Genomic DNA, 18,238 nt, shown 5'->3' with positions numbered 1-18,238 from the left:
ACAATACACACATTATATACAAACACCGCAGTAATATTTTGATTGAGGGGATGAAAGCTGTTGAAAAACATACCTGATAACTTTTGTGCAACATGGTAATATGCACATAACAAAGATGATAACTCACTACAAACACCATAGTCACTTTTGACCCCGGGGTAAAAGTATGTTGAAAAAATATACCCCAGTAAGTTCTATGTAAATGGCATGGTAACTTATGTATAACAGACATGATAACTTATGTAGCCCAGATGTGCTAACTTTTTGACCCAAAAAAAGTCATCGGAATATATCAACATGAGATCTAGTTTCGAAGATCTCGTCGAGACGGATTTTTATGTGAAGACGGTTTTTTTAATCGGAGCGACGGTTTGTGCTACGGAACATTTTAAAATTTTGAGTTCAATGGAACTTTCGCTGACATCAACATTTTTGTCCTATATGCATGCATGCACCAAGCAATTAGAGAAAAAGAATCGTTGAATGTATTCATCTTTTTTATTGGGAGAGAGAAGTAATAAGCATGCATGCAAATCACACTCATTCGGATCTATTGTTAGAATGAGAACGTTTGGTGGTTATCTAAGTCCTTAGTAAAAATTCTACATGCCCAGCAAGGGAGCACTACAGGAGCCGTTAGCAAAATGCCCTATAACTAACGCATGCAACGTCAAATAAGGTTTGCCCGCCCGTCATGCCTGAGAAAAGGAGGAGGATCTGCTCGCCATTCGTCACTCTGCCTGAGCAAATATCGAGAATGTGCAAATCTAGTGATACTCGTGATCAGGCTGCCTAGCAGAAGGCGATTACAAGGGTGATACAATTAGTCGAAGCATTGCATGGAAAGAAGTTACAATCGCTGCTCCGACACCACCTGTGCCAGTCGCCGCCTCTGAGGATGCCTAATCCGATGAGTCTGAGGAGAAGGTATCTTTCAGAATTCCGAGCATGGTGGTACAATTTGTTTAGTTTAGAACAATTACTATATATGTGTATGTTAGATGCGATGTTGAACATCTATTATATTGAAATGTTGCATTTATAGGGAAAAAATGGAGGGGTTTGGGGGTTACCGGTACCTGTAGGGCTGTTTGGGGACATCCCACCAACAAATGGGTCGTCCATTTGGAACATATCGTTGGAGATGCCCTATGAAGACGTGGCAGAAGTGACTTTTTCTTTCTTTTGTGACTTCTAACTCCGTGGCAGAACTGAGTTAATTGGCTGTAGGGGTTGTCGGCAAGGGAGTAGGGTGTGAGACGGGGGAGAAAGGCGGAAAATGGCCACAACCCGTGTCGCGCGGAAACCAGGCGGGACTGATCCAATTTGTGAAGAGCGATGTATCGTCAATTAGTTATCATAAGTTGTTTGTTTGATAATCATAGAGAAGAAACTGACACATCTAACAGAGTTGATGGTTTGGATAGGAATCCAATATGAAGAACTTCAGAGAGGGGATACCTCTAAACGATGACCAACCTATCCAGTCAGTTACAGGAATTACTCAAAAGTAGCTCAAGGTTGCAGTAATTCTACGATGACCGTAACCACATATCATGAGATGTTATCCTTCATTCCACTTCATACTCTTGTCACACAGAACCATTGCACCTTTCAAAAGAACCAATGCTAGATAAATACTAGCCCAACTAAGCGCTACATTAACTGTTTCTTCAATTTTCTGGTAAACTACTGATTTGATTATCTTGAACAAACAGGCATGCTTCCAGCATTAAGAAACGATGTTCTGTTCTGAGGATGAACAACAAGAAGCCTTTGGGCGGCTGAAGAATAGTAATACTCCTGCAGACGGCTTGGCGATGACTAAAATGTGAATGTCGGTTGCTCCCTCACATCCTTTCCTGCACCATCAGCAATGTAACGCCACAGCATCGAACCTCCAACGAGCCCATGCTTCAAACTGAGGGTCGTCGACAGGAGTTCCTGACATCTCTCGGCGAATTCTGGATTTTACTGAGTTTCTATGGTTTGGCGGGTCAAGACATGTCTCTAATCCAGATCACCTCTCTGACTCCACGGATTAAATCCAACACCAGAAAACGCACTATAAACCGCTTTGCGGCCTCACTTCAGATTGGTTTTCTGATCTTATCTAGTCCGGCACAAGCTGTGAACAAGGTGAGTTATTTACATTGAAGCATGAGCTAGGATTTGGTTTTCTCCAAAATCTCACATGAGGCAAACGAAAGTGAAGGTGAGGGAGTTCTATCATACAAGAATAATGCGAATGATGTCCCTGAAGAATCATATACATATATAAAGAGCTGCTGGCATATAAAGAGGTGCTGCATGCTAGCGAGAGTACATCATTTGAACATGTTGTGATCATTCATTTCACCTTGAGTCACCAAAAGCACGGGATGCATGTGAAAGAAAATAGTGCGTCTAAATTGCTTTCGCATCACAATCCCCGTTGTGCTGGCCGTCGCAATTCGCATGTGAAGATATAGTGCGTCTAAATCTTCTTGAGCGACTACCACGTGTGTAGCTGCGGCCTCAAACAATGATCAAGTAAAAATCGAGAGATGAGGTAGGGGCAACAGGTGGGATGGTATTTAAACTAGTTATCAAGTTCCAAACTCTTCTATGTGTTATCTTTGTGTTAATTTTTTCCTCCTTTTTTAAACTAGGAGGATAACCCCCGGCCTATACATTAGCGATGCACACAGTCATATACTCCATCTGTCTTAAAATAAGTGTTCTGACTTTGTACTAGAGTTAGTATAAAGTTGTACAAAGATTGATATATTTATTTTGGGATGGAGGGAGTATTATATTATTCAAATTCAGCAGCTGAATAACATCGGCCTGGAAAAAATACCCGAGGCAGCAATGCCTCGCGACAGTAACTTCTCAAATAACCACTAACCTTATGACAAAAAGATATAAATGAAACAAAAAGTACACAACTTCTAGGCTGAACCTTCAAGAAGGAATCTCCACACGTGCGTCGTTGATGACAAGTCCAACCCAAGGTAGATCTCCATATTTTCATTCCCAAAGCCAAGTTTTCATCCACCTCCTCAAGCAAGGGTATGACATAGATGCGCCGTCGACATAACCTGGTCGGAGATTTACTGTTTCCACTGGAGTGTGCATGCTCGTCATTGAAGTCGCCTCTATCATCAACACTAGTCTGGCTACGGACACCTCGCTAGCTGGATACCTTAGGAGGAGAAACTAGAAGACAAACACATCTCATATAGCCTCGCCTCCAGTCCCTTTGGCACCAGCTACGATCCAGCCGCAATAGGCAAAACATGACACCTCTGCCAGATTCACCATGCAACACGTACCGATAGTAGCACGACTTGAAGTCTCCGTATAAGAAAATATGCATGAAAACATAGCCTCCGTCGAATGATTCAATTGCTTCATGCTTTAGAGAACTGCAAAAAATGCATAAACTCTTCACCGACTTGTTCTTGCATGGGAAGCCGGAAGAACATCCACTTAAGAGTCCTAACTGCATTTCACCGTGACGCGCTCCGCACGCGCATCACGGGAGACTGTAGATCGGCCGCCGGCGACTCGCCCTATAGAACGCTTCCTCCCCCTCGCCGCCGTCGGAGTGCGTCCGCCAGACGAGCCCGTGCAATGTGGGCCGCGACGGGTCTCTCCCTCCTTCCCCTGGTCGTCGTGGCGGCGGCGCGGGTCGGTTGTGCGGCGGCAAGGGGCGCGGCGTCCGGCTGGATTCCCGGTGGTGGGGACGGCTTGATTCGGCGTCGTCTTGGCTAGGAGGCGGTGGCGCGTCGCGACAGTGCTGGTGCAGGGGTTTCGGTTGGGATCGTCTCGGTCTCGATATGCATCTCGATTGGGGGCGTTGCAGTCGCCGAGGACGGCGGCGGCATCACCGGATCGGCGGCCGCGTGACCAGATTGGTGGCGGCCGACCGGATATGGGCCCAGGTGTGGGCTTGGTCTCCGGGTCGCGGTCGACGTAGTGGTGGGAGCGACATGTCGGCGGCTGGGCGGATCTGCGGAATTCCATCCTTGTCTGGTCCTTGTGAGCGCGGGTAATTCCAAGAGAAACTCTAGATCTCCTTGGGATCAAGCGATGGTGATGCTTTTGCGTCATAGTCCCTCTTCAGGGCATCGTTTTGGAGTTTGCTTCGGTTGAAGGGAGAAGCGATGCCGGCGGGGCATGCCCGGTGATGCAACTACTGATGAAAATCGCGCCGACGTGTCCGGTGCTGGAACTGGCCTTTTGTTTTGCTAAAACAAGCAAAGTTTTTGCTGCTACGGAATGGTGTTTCATTGCGATAGTCAGTGGTGACGACAATATTTCGGCTAGAACCGGTGATGTTTGCTGAATTTTGTATTTTTGCTTGAACATGGTGTTGTGAGCCAACAATGCATCGAGCCAGAGTTGGACGACGCCGGCGATGCTACAAACTTCATCGACGGATGCTACAACCTTCATTTGCAGGAGCGACAAGCAGCGATGGTGAGATGGAAAGTTGTGGCCATAGAGTCGATTTGCTGGGACAAAGGGACGGCGGTGGTGGAGGAGCTACAACGGCGGATGATGGTAGAGATGGGACGTTGTGCCCCCGTGCTGCAACCACGGGTCGATCAGGAGCTGCAATGGCAACCTCAGGCATGACGGCGACCTCGTACACAACGATAGTGTCCTCACGCGCGACAACAGCAAGTTATTGTGGCGCCGACACGAGCAAACCGACGGCAAGCATGGATCCTGGGGCGGCCGATGAGCGCATTATTGCGCGGCCGTGCGGGAGGCCGTCGAACGCGGGTGAGGAGGAGCGGTTCCGCTGGGTTCTATCCTCTTTCCGTTTTTTGCTTTTCTCTTTAGATGAAAGAATGAACGTACGGTTTAAAAGGTGTATCGTGTGGTAGCGCAGCGACCGGCCTAAATTTGAACCGACGCGCCGGCGCCTATCACTCGCCTTGCAAAAAAGGTACCATACTGTTGCTGATCCTGCGTGTACGCCCATGCTGGATGATACTAGCGCGTTCCTCACGCGGTGATAAAATTTAGCAAAACACCTACTCCTACTTGGTTCATCGACACGGATGCATTGATGAATGGAGTGCGAACAGGGTGCCAAGCAATGAATGGAGTGCCAACCAATCCAACCAAAAGGTATGGTAGCAACGATGGGCACGCACGCAGCGTGCTTCGCGTGCTCTGATTTGGTCCGGGCAGGATTGATTGGCCTTATTTGAAAATGCTCAGATCCGCGAATACGGTCCAAAGAAGAAACATGCTGGACACGCATGCTTACGCTACGGGCCATTAACGTTATTTTGCAGATCCGGGACGCCGCGATTTTGCTCCCTGGCTCATCTTCTGCCGCGGATAAACAGTAAAATAAAAAAATAGCAAAATAATTTATTTTTTAAATTCATTTTTTTTGCAAGCAAGGTACTTGAATGTGTGATGACTGTGCCAACTTTGGTGGTTTTTAAATATTTTGAGTAGCTCTCAGCAAATAAAAAAAATTGCATCTATGAGAAAGTTAAAAAAACACATTGTTCGCAGCTTAGTTTGTAAAGAAAATTGCCACGAGATCCTCCAATGTTGAAACACTATCAAAGTTCGCACGCACTCAAGCATCTTACATGCAAGACAAATCAGAACTTTTTAAATATTTAATATTTCTGCTACTCTTTTTCATATTTTACTGTTCACTCAGAGCAGACGAGCCAGGCTCAGATAGCAATTACAGGCGGATGGGTGATATTCCTTCTATTGATAGCTAACTCATCTTAGTCAGTGCTGGGTAGAAAACCAAGGGAACCACCTCATAATACTTCTCCATTCAGGTTCAATGTGCGTTATTGAATTCATGCTCCAGTCAATTCACCCAAAAGTCCGAGCTGATGGAGAGAAGCAATCAATATATTTCAACAACCCCCTCACATCTATGCTATTCTTGTCCTTCGACGTGGGGTCAATGTAGGACGCGCAATCTTTTTAAAATATCGCGTTGGTAGGGTCTTGAACTTGAGACCTCTCTAATACCATATTGAATACGGGTTCCAGCCAGTTGCTTCAAAAGTCTGAACTGAAGGAGAGAGGCGGACAGTATATTTCGACATGTTGGCAAACATCCTGCAAAACCCATTAGCACCATCTTACTCCCTTCAATTGGGTTATTGTGCCCCCAAGGTCATCCGGAACCGCGATCAAACCAATAGGTGCATGCATAAGAAAGATTTAACGGATAAAACCCGAATGGAGAGGTTTAAAAAATATCCGCATCTCTGTAGCTGGAACAGCTCCATAGTCGTGTTCCACCATGCGTATTCCTTGTCGGGGAGGAGGATGAGCCATGTACAAAGCATGCATCGCGTGCTCGCATCTGCTTGTATCAGAATTGGTCATGTCAATTGTTAAATCTGGAGATAAGGCAAGGCTAATGCCAAACAAAAATTAGATTCGCCATCACTGGTATTGTGCCTCGTGATCAAGCCGGTCGTGAGAATCCGGAAGCCTTTAGCGGAACTAAAAATTGAGACCCCTTAATGCAACTATTAAAAACATAATCAATATATGTAATATGTATTGTTATCAACACAAATTTAGAGCACATATGAAATCAATATGCATATCAAATTATTTGTACATATTACCTCAAATGTTTCTTCCAACATTCCTTGGCGGCAGCTATAGCTAGCTATAACCTTTTTAGCTGCTGCAAAGCCCGGCTGCTATTTGCCATAGCCGGAGATTTAAATCACTGTTGATCAGCGAGCTGCGGATTAGCATGGTTGCCCCTTCATATCAGATTTAAATCTCCTGGTACCTGGGGCAAGAAGGCTAGGAGGGAACGCGGTGGACGAAGGATCCGGCTTGCCTGCTTCCTTCTCATGCTCCCATCCGTGCTCCCACCTCATCCAACGGCTGTCTTTTTTTTTTCTTTTTAATCTAATCATCTCCCCCTGATTTTAAGGGGGTGGGGCCGGGTCTTATTCTGTTCCAATCAAATCAAGCCACGTATGCGGGAGCACCGATGGACACACGGGAAGGGAGCAGGCAAGTCTCGTCCGTGGACGAACACCGCAGCCAGATACTAGGTCATCTGCTTCTCCGCATTTGCCGACAGTTTGGTTTCTTCATCGTGGTCTTATTTTTAGTAAACCTGGTCCACAGTAGCATACTGCCCCTTCTGATCTAGTAGTATTCACTTGTAAATGCTATATTAATATAAGCCAGCAGTACAGTGCATACCCTGGGCATGAGTGAACTGGACCATTTCTTGTGAAATTTACCCTACAAGATCATACAAAGTTCCGGCGTTCCAAATGAAGCAGCGGTGATGTCAGCAAAGTTGGCCCTTCTAATTTACTATTATAAGACGTTTCTAGAGGAAATAACAGTGTCGAATACGTCATATATTAAGTTACAAAGTGAGTACTAGCTAGGAGTATCCACTTAACTGCGGTTAAGTGAACCAAACTTTGCTCCTTGGTGTGTGGACGTCCTGAACCCATGGGCATATGAACCGGCTTTCTAAAAATGCATCTTAAACGTGTTTTAAAATGTTAAAAAAATCAGAATAAAATTTCACGCATACATCTTCGCAACATGCGTGCTTGGCGTAAAGTTTTGCGAAAATATCTCTTTTTTATTTTGCCACCGCCAAAAAAAAACAAATTTTAGTGCTCCTAAATAGTGTTTCATGACACTTTTTTTTGTCCTTTTCGCACATGCCAAACAAAAAGTTGTTTTTCCATGAAACTTCATGTGCGCACATAGAATGTGAAGAAGTATCGGTGATTTTTTTTTCAAATTGTTTGGGCATTTAGAAATGAGTTTCCCAAAGCTCACATTACCGCATACCTATTCTCTCCAGTCTAGAAAACTTGACGTTTTGGAAAGCATGATAGCACTAATTGCAGCACAGTTTGGCTGTCCAGTTAACTTTTTTTTAGAGAAAAAGGGCCTAGCCCCGGCTCCATTGCATTAACAATGAAACCCAGCAGCCAAATTGATACTTGCATGAAAATAAAATTGACTGGGGGTAGTGTTCCTATTATTGGTTTCTGTCTGCCTTGGTACTGATCAGTGATAAGACATTGAGAAACCAAATTGATACTTGCATGAAAATAAAATTTTGTGTCGCTGCTGACTATTACTCGACTTGTGTGGATCGACTAGATAGATGCGCGTGGTAGGCCATGAGCATCTACAGGAACATACGGCTGGAGAGATCGATCGTCTCACACTTGTCGCCTGCAAACCCTATCAGCTCCATCTCACTCCCTCCATTCAGGTTTATTGTGCCCCAAGATCAGACACCACGACAAAACCAGTAGGTTTGTGGAGAAGAAATATTTACAGGATAAACCCGATGGAGAGGGTAAAAAAAAGGTCAGCATCTCCACAGCTGGAACCACTCCATCATCGCGGTCCGCTGTGGATATTCCTTGTCGGAGAGGAGGATGGGCCACGTAGGCAATGTGCATCGAACCTTCCTAAGGGGCGTCGGGTATATCCCTTCCCCACCATCCCTCGCGTACCGGGGGAAACCCTAGAACTTGTTCGGGCAACAACGGCGTCGTCGTTGCACTCCTTCTTGAAGGTGTTGCTTGGTGCGCGGTGCTTCAGATGATGGGAGTGTGGTGGTACTTCGTCGGAGGGTGCAGCGGTTGCTGGTCTTTCTTTCTTCGTTGATCTGTCGGTGTCGGCATTTATTTCTCTTTCATTTTCTTGTATTTTTTTTGGGCTTATTTGTGCTGCTGCCCCAACGAGCTGGATGTATCGGAAGTTTGCTTTATAATATAAAGCGAGGGAACCCTTTATCGGACGTAGGCAGCATGCATCGCGTGCTCAGAAGTGATAGTAGTAGGACTGGCCGTGTCAATTATTAAACCTACTGTGTCTCCAGTCAAGAAAACTTGACGTTCTGGACAGTATGGTAACACTAATTGCAGCACAATATAACTGGAGGTAGCAATACAATACGTGGTGTGGGCTTTTAGGACATGGGTCTAGTCGCACCCGATTACGCAAAAAAGAAAAGTAAAAGTAAATCAAGAAAATGTGGAACTTTTGCAACAAACATAGTCTAGCATAATACCCATGTTCAAGTCTTGGGATAAAATGTCGTATTGTGAGCGAAAAACAGATATGCAGCTAAAAAATCATAAATAGTAGTGTTTATACAGCAGTATATTGATTATGTTGCGTTTTCCTCGGAATACGGCATAAATCATTTTGTCCTAAAACTCTTAACGTGAGTATTGCTACACCTACCCTAAAAAAAAGAGTATTGCTACACCATATATGTTGTTAAAAAGTTTCAATTTTTTGACAATTTTTATTTTTTTCCTTTCAATTCGGGTGCACCTAGCTAGACCGAGGTTCCGCGAGCATTTTCGTAGATTATGCTCCTATTATTGGTTTCTGTCTGCCTTGGTACGTGCTGATTAGTGATACATTGAGAAGTCAAACTGATACTTGCGTAAAAATAAATTTTGCTGCTGCTGACTATTACACGTGTGTGGATCGACTAGATTAATAGTTCTCCATGTGGTAGCCCATGAACTACGGCTAGAGAGATCGTGGCGCACTTGAGCCAAGGCCTCCCTCAAGTATTTCCGGCTGGAGCAGCATCTACACTCACTCCTACACTTGCCTTGTATTGTTAATGCGTGTGGTTGCAGCAAGCGTAGAATAATTGAGATCATCGATGCCTTCCACCGAGGTCACGGTCCTCCCTCAAGGGCCTCGTTGACGCCGGGGTCACGGTCCTCCCGCCCATCTTCCGCCACTCGCCGGAGTCCCTCGAGGGCATCACGTCCTCAAACCATGACGCCGCGGCCATCCCGACCGTCGACCTATCGGCCGCACCGCGCGAGCACACGGTCGCCCTGGTGCGGCGCGCGGCCGGGACGGTGGGCTTCTTCCAGGTGGTGAACCACGGCGTGCCGGCCGAGCTCATGGCCGGCATGCTGGAGGGGGTGCGCCGGTTCAACGAGGGACCCACCGAGGCGAAGCAGGCCATCTACAGCAGGGACCAAGCTCGCAAGGTGCGTTTCGCCTCCAACTTCGACCTCTTCTCGTCCGCGGCGGCCAACTGGCGCGACACCCTCTTCTTCCACCTCGCTCCAGACCCGGCACCTTCCCAAGACCTGCCCGAGGCTGTCAGGTACTCCCTCCGTTCCAAAATAGATGACCCAACTTTGTACCAAGTTAGTACAAAGTTGGGTCATCTATTTTGGAACGGATGGAGTACGTAGTACTCCATACATGAACACGTATATATATACACATACTAGACTTCAGCATACATATATGATCCATAATGGATTTCTAGTTCATAATATAATCGATTTTTTGAAACAAAAAATAGGGACGTGGTAACGGAGTACGGCAAGGCGGTGACCAAGGTGGCGCTGTTCGTGCTGGAGCTGCTGTCGGAGTCCCTGGGCCTGAGCAGCGACCACCTGCGCGACATGGGCTGCGCGGAGAACCTCAACGCGGTGTGCCAATACTATCCGCCGTGCCCGTAGCCGTACCTCACCTGGGGCACCAAGAGGCACACCGACCCGGGGTTCCTCACCGTCCTCCTGCAGGACGGCATGGGCGGTCTCCAGGTGCTCGTCGATCGCAAGACCTGGATGGACGTCCCTCCCGTGCCCGGCGCTTTCATCATCAACATCGGCGACCTTCTCCAGGCATGCATATAATCCACCCTCCGTCTCCATCCATTTCGCTCGCTCGCTGGCCCGCCCGCTCTACGTTATTACTAATATATAAATGTAACTCTGATGATGCGCAGCTTGTCAGCAATGACCAGTTCAGGAGCGTGGAGCACCGGGTCCTGGCCAACAAGAGCAAAGACACCGCGAGGGTCTCGGTGGCGTCCTTCTTCAACACCGACATGGAGAGATCCACGAGGCTATATGGCCCCATCACCGATGGGCACAACCCCCCGATCTACAGGAGCGTCACGGCTCGGGACTTCATTGCGACGTTTAACCGCGTCGGCCTCGATGGTCGCTCGCTCGACCACTACCGGTTGGAACAGGATACTCCCACGCCTGCTGTGGAGGCGTGTGAATGAAGCGGGCATTTTTGTTTCTTTAAAATTTATTTGCAAGTTTAAATTTAAGCATTTTCAAATAAGAGAACGTAGTCTTTTTCTCAACTAAAGTGTTAGAATGGTGGACAAAAGTCTCTTGCTTCAACCTGAAGTATGAGCAGCACAAGAAAAGTGAGAGACTATTGGAAATATGCCCTGAAGGCAATAATGAAGTTGTTAAATATTATTCTATTCTCAACATTCATGATTAAGTTTGTATTTCATACTATATATGTGCATAAGTTCTTGAATATGTGATTCCAGAGGAAAACCTGTATGCATGTATGAAATGGTAAACACCATAAGGATCCTTAGTCAGGCCTCTAGACTAGCTCATGTTTGTTGATGATCAAGTTTTCCAAATCATTGACACCAGAATACGGAAGAATTTTTTTGGTCACCAAACGTTATACACTAACTGGGTAATCATAAGTGACACATGGAGACAGGGGCAACAATGTTCAACAAATGCCCAGAAAACGGTCAAAGCCCTTTGATTGGACGGAAACGGCACGGAAGGGCATTTCTATAAGGTCACTTAATAGCAGAGGGGCAAATTTGAGCATGCTTCGAAATTAGTGGTAAATCTGAGTAGGTGGTTCGGGTTAGGGACAGAAATGCAAATGGCCCTTGTGTTTTATCCTGTTGGCTGGGCTATCCAACACTAATTTGTGTGCTCATGCGTGTCCTTGGGGAGAAAATGGCGCAACAAAGCATTCCCTACTCCCACGATAACTAGATTTCTCCATCCTCCCTTACCTAGTAGAGTCGTATAGGTACTGTCAAATCCGAGTGGTATGGAATTAGGGATGAGCTTTTCCTCTCCGTCAAATGCATAATAATTGTTGGTACCAAAATGATAAACGCCAAGAGATAGAGATTATCAGACCTCAAACACAAGGACTGTGTACTCATATTCTCCATGCGGTCGATCCGCTCTAACGGTATTGGGAATTGCACGACCATGTATACAAAGCAGTATCTAGAAGGCTGACCGAGCCTTGTTATCTTGCTCCCCAAGAACCGGGTTCCAATTAGCTATATAATATATGGTAATCTTATTGACCCATTCGTCCAACCAATCGATTATGGCATCATTGTTCTGGTTTTCGAGGTTGAACTCTTCACAATAGCCTGGGACGGACCAATGTTGTTTGTAGAGGGAAATAATTTAGCAAGCAAATTGGATAGCTGATTGAATAATAAGTCAATGTTTAGTGGATACCCATCAGAAGAGGGGTTCATCGGAAACAGTAGTACAACAGCAATATAATGAAGGCCATGCCAAACTGCAATTTAGAGAAATCATCATCTTTTTTGTTTTTCTCCAAACTCTCACAGCCACTAAATCAAAGTTAAGGTGAAGCATATCATACTGGACCTATCAAGATGATGGTACCCTGAAGCTAGGTAGATATATAGACTTGCAGGTTGCCAGATTGCATTTTCCCTACATTTCATCACACGTTTCTCCAAGACGGTACTGTGTTGACATGAAAAGCATGTGATAGATCATGCATTGCTAGCATGGGTGAGTTGCCATCTGATGTGGTTTCATGCTGCAGCTTACATGTACTTATGGCCTTTGAAAACTTGTTCTAGGGGAACCATACCAACTCGTAGCCATTACATGCAGTACAAGAATCTAGTGAAGTGTCAATATTCACACCTTATTTACTAAAATGCAGCAACTGGTTTTTGCACGCCAGTTACATATGGATGGGTGCAAGTCATGCAAACTGAATTGTTAACAGCCACAGCTTACTCATGGTAAACAACACCGCCATGCATGAAACATTACATGATAGTTCTCATATCAATCTTTTTTTATCTATCCTACGATAGAAAAGAGATAATGATATATCATACTTCAACAGCTCACCATGTGCAAATTTTCTTGGCAGAATACGTGCTACACACTAAGCATTATTTGAAATACAATAACTGGAGTAGGAATGTTATACAAATGCATAAACGGTTGGACAAAAACCACTGAGCAAGCCATTAAAAATGTAAACAGTTTCCGCTTTCATCTTACCCGCACCTTTCAGAAGAAACTATGCTCGATAAATTGCTACAGTAACTGCGAGTGACATGAGTGATTTCTTCACTTCTACCATAAACTACTTTTTGATTTATTTCCGTGCCAGAATCTCTAACAAACAAGCATGGTCTAGCATTAACAAACAGGAACGAGAACGGAACATATGTTGGTTTTTGATCCCTAGATCAAATCACCCTAGGCGTATGTGCAAGCTAGCCTCAACCAAGCAACCAAGCAGGCAGCTGGATTGATGAACAGTAGCCACACACACGTACAAGTTTACGGCGAACGGAAAAACTGATCGATGGATTTTGTTGATAGCCACAGGGGCGTGTCGCTCCTGGCTTTCTCTTTTAGCTTTTCGTTGTCTTGGTGATTTACAGCGTGGGTTACATAGGTATATAAAGAAGCTAACCTGCCCCTATACAAAACCTATTCGTTGAATACTTGGAGTACTACTCAGACCGGTACATGGACATGTACTCGGACGTCGTGTTTATTCCTACATTCACCCCTCTAAACATGACGTCCTCGGCGCGACCTGAATCCCAAATGCGACGACTACTACTCATAGGCTTCATCGTTGGCATTGCCTTTGTCATTCCTCGCAGCTTTTCAGGGACCGCCCTTATTGTCATCAACTCGTCCATAGCTTGACGCCAACGCTCCTTTTTGGTCGCGTCTTCAACTTTCACCTGTTCTCCGGTACTTGATAGACTCTCTTGTAGATGCGTGAGGGGATATCCGTGAGGGGATAGATTGTTGGCTTTTACAGGGCTAGCTACTATTCAGCAGGACGTACTTGATGTACGCTTGTGAATTGATCTTGGCGGAACTCACATACTTGGCGATAGAAAAAAAACTGGAACGAAACTGATTTTTGTGGTGCGTAAGACTTGCACCTTTTCGTTATGTTTCTCTAGTATATAAAAGATACATGACCGACTTGTCACGTCCAACTTGTAGCCTAGACTGGCTACCAACACGACGCGACCCGGATTCGTATAAGCACGTCCGATTTACCTTACGTAAGATCTTTCCTAAACATAATCTATCTAGGACACTTGACCTATTACGACTACAACTAGATTAATGACTACATTCACCTCCTTAATCTGGTTGCCTTATCTCCATTGCTTGCACTCCGACTTTCTTCCTCATCTCGATGAACTTCTGTCGACCGAGGGACTTCGTGAGAATGTCGGCAAGCTGGTCCTTCGTGTTCACGTGCTGAACTTCGATCATCCCTTCCTCAATGCACTCCCAGATATGATGGAACCAGGTATCTATGTGCTTGCTCCTCTCGTGATGAACCAGATTCTTGCACAATGAGATTGCAGCTTGGTTGTCAATCTTCAATGACACCTTCTGCACCTCCCGCTTTGCAAGATCAGCTAGGAGTCTTCTCAGCCACACTGCTTGACAAGCCGCCGTGCTTGCCGCTATGTATTCTGTCTCGCATAAAGACAGCTCAACCACCCGTTGCTTCCGAGAATTCCAGCTGATAGGACTTGGGCCAAGGTAGAATATCATACCCGTTGTGCTTTTCCGGTCATCCACATCACCTACCATGTCGCTATCTGAGTATCCACGAAGGATCAAACCTTCATTTCCCTTTATGTACGTGCAGCCAAGATTAATAGTGCTTTTCAGATAGCGCAAGATTTGCTTGACGGCGCTCATGTGTTCGGTTGTCGGATTCTCCATGAAACGAGTAACGATCCCGACTAAATAAGCCAAGTCAGGTCGGGTATGCACCAAATATCTTAGGCTGCCCACAACGCTTCGATACATTATGGTGTCCACCGGCGGATTTGAGCTACGCTTGCTCAACTTGTGGCGTTGGTCCATTGGAGCTTGTGTCTTATAGGAATCTGTCATGCCACACTTGTCCAATAACTTGACCGCATAAGCCGATTGACATAGGGAAATCTCCCCGGAGCTTTGCTTCACTTTGATGCCCAAGTAATAGCTGAGTAATCCCAGATCGCTCATGCTAAACTTCTTCTTCATCTGCGCCTTGAAACGTTAAATTTCTTGCGCGCTATCTCCGCTGATAATTAGATCGTTGACATAAACTCCAACTAGCAGGTTTGATCCTTTGGAGTTCTTTGTATAGACCACGTGCTCGAGGGGGCATCTCTTGAACCCGAGCGAGACCAAGCTTTGGTCTAACTTTGCGTTCCAAGCTCTTGGCACTTGCTTCAGCCCGTAAAGTGCCTTCTTGAGCTTGTAAACTTTCCCTTCTTCGCCTTTCTTCTCGTAGTCGGGGGTTGTTCGACGTACACTTCTTCTTTGAGGTCGCCATTGAGGAAAGCGGATTTCACATCCGTATGATGAACCTTCCAATCCTCTTATGCTGCCAAAGCTAGGAGCACTCTCACCATCTCGATTCGAGCAACCGGTGCAAACACCTCCTCATAGTCAACTCCTTGACGTTGCACGTAGCCATTTGCAACGAGTCTTGCCTTGTACTTCACAATGGCACCATTCGTGTCCTTTTTTCAACTTGTAAACCCACTTCAATGTTGGGGAACGTAGCAATTTCCAAATTTTCCTACGCACACGCAAGATCATGGTGATGCACAGCAACGAGAGGGGAGAGTGTTGTCTACGTACCAACGCAGACCGACTGCGGAAGCGATCACACAACGTAGAGGAAGTAGTCGTACGTTTTCCCGATCCGACCGATCCAAGCACCGTTACTCCGGCACCTCCGAGTTCTTAGCACACGTACAGCTCGATGACGATCCCCGGGCTCCGATCCAGCAAAGCGTCGGGGAAGAGTTCCGTCAGCACGACGGCGTGGTGACGATCTTGATGTTCTACCGTCGCAGGGCTTCGCCTAAGCACCGCTACAATATGATCGAGGTGGAATATGGTGGCATGGGGCACCGCACACGGCTATGGAACGATCACGGGGATCAATTGTGTGTCTAGAGGTGCCCCCTGCCCCTGTATATAAAGGAGCAAGGGGGGAGAGGTGCGGCCAGCCTTGGGGCGCGCCAGGAGGAGTCCTACTCCCTCTGGGAGTAGGATTCCCCCCTCCAATCCTAGTTGGAATAGGAATCCTCAAGGGGGGAAAGAGAGAGAGAGGGGGGCCGGCCACCTCTCCTAGTCCTAATAGGACTAGGGGAGGGGGGAGGCGCGCGGCCACCTTGGGCTGCCCCTTTCTCCTTTCCACTAAGGCCCATGAAGGCCCATATGGCTCCCGGGGGGTTCCGGTAACCTCCCGGTACTCCGGTAAAATCCCGATTTCACCCGGAACACTTCCGATATCCAAATATAGGCTTCCAATATATCAATATTTATGTCTCGACCATTTCGAGACTCCTCGTCATGTCCGTGATCACATCCGGGACTCCGAACAACCTTCGGTACATCAAAATGCATAAACTCATAATAACTGTCATCGTAACGTTAAGCGTGCGGACCCTACAGTCCGAGAACAATGTAGACATGACCGAGACACGTCTCCGGTCAATAACCAATAGCGGGACCTGGATGCCCATATTGGCTCCTACATATTCTACGAAGATCTTTATCAGTCAGACCGCATAACAACATACGTTGTTCCCTTTGTCATCGGTATGTTACTTGCCCGAGATTCGATCGTCGGTATCCAATACCTAGTTCAATCTCGTTACTGGCAAGTCTCTTTACTCGTTCCGTAATACATCATCTCACAACTAACATATTAGTTGTAATGCTTGCAAGGCTTATGTGATGTGCATTACCGAGAGGGCCCAGAGATACCTCTCCGACAATCGGAGTGACAAATCCTAATCTCGAAATACGCCAACCCAACATCTACCATTGGAGACACCTGTAGAGCTCCTTTATAATCACCCAGTTACGTTGTGACGTTTGGTAGCACACAAAGTGTTCCTCCGGTAAACGGGAGTTGCATAATCTCATAGTCATAGGAACATGTATAAGTCATGAAGAAAAGCAATAGCAACATACTAAACGATTGGGTGCTAAGCTAATGGAATGGGTCATGTCAATCAGATCATTCAACTAATGACGTGACCTCGTTAATCAAATAACAACTCTTTGTTCATGGTTAGGAAACATAACCATCTTTGATTAATGAGCTAGTCAAGTAGAGGCATACTAGTGACACTCTGTTTGTCTATGTATTCACACATGTATTATGTTTCCGGTTAATACAATTCTAGCATGAATAATAAACATTTATCATGATATAAGGAAATAAATAATAACTTTATTATTGCCTCTAGGGCATATTTCCTTCAGTCTCCCACTTGCACTAGAGTCAATAATCTAGATTACACTGTCATGATTCTAACACCCATGGAGCTTTGGTGTTGATCATGTTTTGCTCGTGGAAGAGGCTTAGTCAACGGGTCTGCAACATTCAGATCCGTATTTATCTTGCAAATCTCTATGTCTCCCACCTGGACTAGATCCCGGATGGAATTGAAGTGTCTCTTGATGTGTTTGGTCCTTTTGTGAAATCTGGATTCCTTTGCCAAGGCAATTGCACCAGTATTGTCACAAAAGATTTTCATTGGACCCGATGCACTAGGTATGACACCTAGATCGGATATGAACTCCTTCATCCAGACTCCTTCGTTCGCTGCTTCCGAAGCAGCTATGTACTCCGCTTCACATGTAGATCCCGCTACGACGCTTTGTTTAGAACTGCACCAACTGACAGCTCCACCGTTTAATGTAAACACGTATCCGGTTTGCAATTTAGAATCGTCCGGATCAGTGTCAAAGCTTGCATCAACGTAACCTTTTACGGTGAGCTCTTTGTCACCTCCATAAACGAGAAACATATCCTTAGTCCTTTTCAGGTATTTTAGGATGCTCTTGACCGCTGTCCAGTGATCCAATCCTGGATTACTTTGGTACCTCCCTGCTAAACTTATAGCAAGGCACACATCAGGTCTGGTACACAGCATTGCATACATGATAGAGCCTATGGCTGAAGCATAGGGAACATCTTTCATTTTCTCTCTATCTTCTGCAGTGGGCGGGCATTGAGTCTGACTCAACTTCAACCTTGTAACACAGGCAATAACCCTTTCTTTGCTTGATCCATTTTGAACTTCTTCAAAATCTTGTCAAGGTATGTGCTTTGCGAA

The 18,238-nt window shown here is 45.9% G+C and overlaps 1 protein-coding gene across 2 annotated transcripts; it reads left to right on the top strand.

Annotated features, from left to right (window-relative positions):
• Positions 1-9,648: 9,648 nt before the first annotated feature.
• LOC119358741 (DIBOA-glucoside dioxygenase BX6-like) lies at positions 9,649-11,239 on the top strand. Of its 2 annotated transcripts, XM_037625174.1 has the most exons (3): positions 9,649-10,141; positions 10,346-10,670; positions 10,775-11,239. In XM_037625174.1, the coding sequence occupies exons 2-3, from the start codon at positions 10,575-10,577 to the stop codon at positions 11,057-11,059; spliced, it is 381 nt and encodes a 126-aa protein (XP_037481071.1). In that variant the 5' UTR covers positions 9,649-10,141; positions 10,346-10,574; the 3' UTR covers positions 11,060-11,239. The 2 variants fall into 2 exon arrangements, with proteins under 2 accessions (XP_037481071.1, XP_037481072.1); XM_037625175.1 differs by lacking the exon at positions 10,775-11,239 and having other exon boundaries at positions 10,346-10,664.
• The last annotated feature ends 6,999 nt before the right edge of the window (positions 11,240-18,238 follow it).

This window comes from Triticum dicoccoides, chromosome 2A (assembly GCF_002162155.2).
Source record: "Triticum dicoccoides isolate Atlit2015 ecotype Zavitan chromosome 2A, WEW_v2.0, whole genome shotgun sequence".
Classification (NCBI taxonomy): Eukaryota; Viridiplantae; Streptophyta; class Magnoliopsida; order Poales; family Poaceae; genus Triticum; species Triticum dicoccoides.
Note: the sequence above shows the minus strand (reverse complement) of the source record. Positions and strands in the feature narration are given on the sequence as shown.

Bases quoted from the DNA above. Each gene is read 5' to 3' on its own strand.
- LOC119358741 (XM_037625174.1), top strand. From the start codon at position 10,575: ATGGGCGGTCTCCAGGTGCTCGTCGATCGCAAGACCTGGATGGACGTC. The intron at 10,671-10,774 runs GCATGCATATAA...GATGATGCGCAG, and splicing joins ACATCGGCGACCTTCTCCAG to CTTGTCAGCAATGACCAGTT.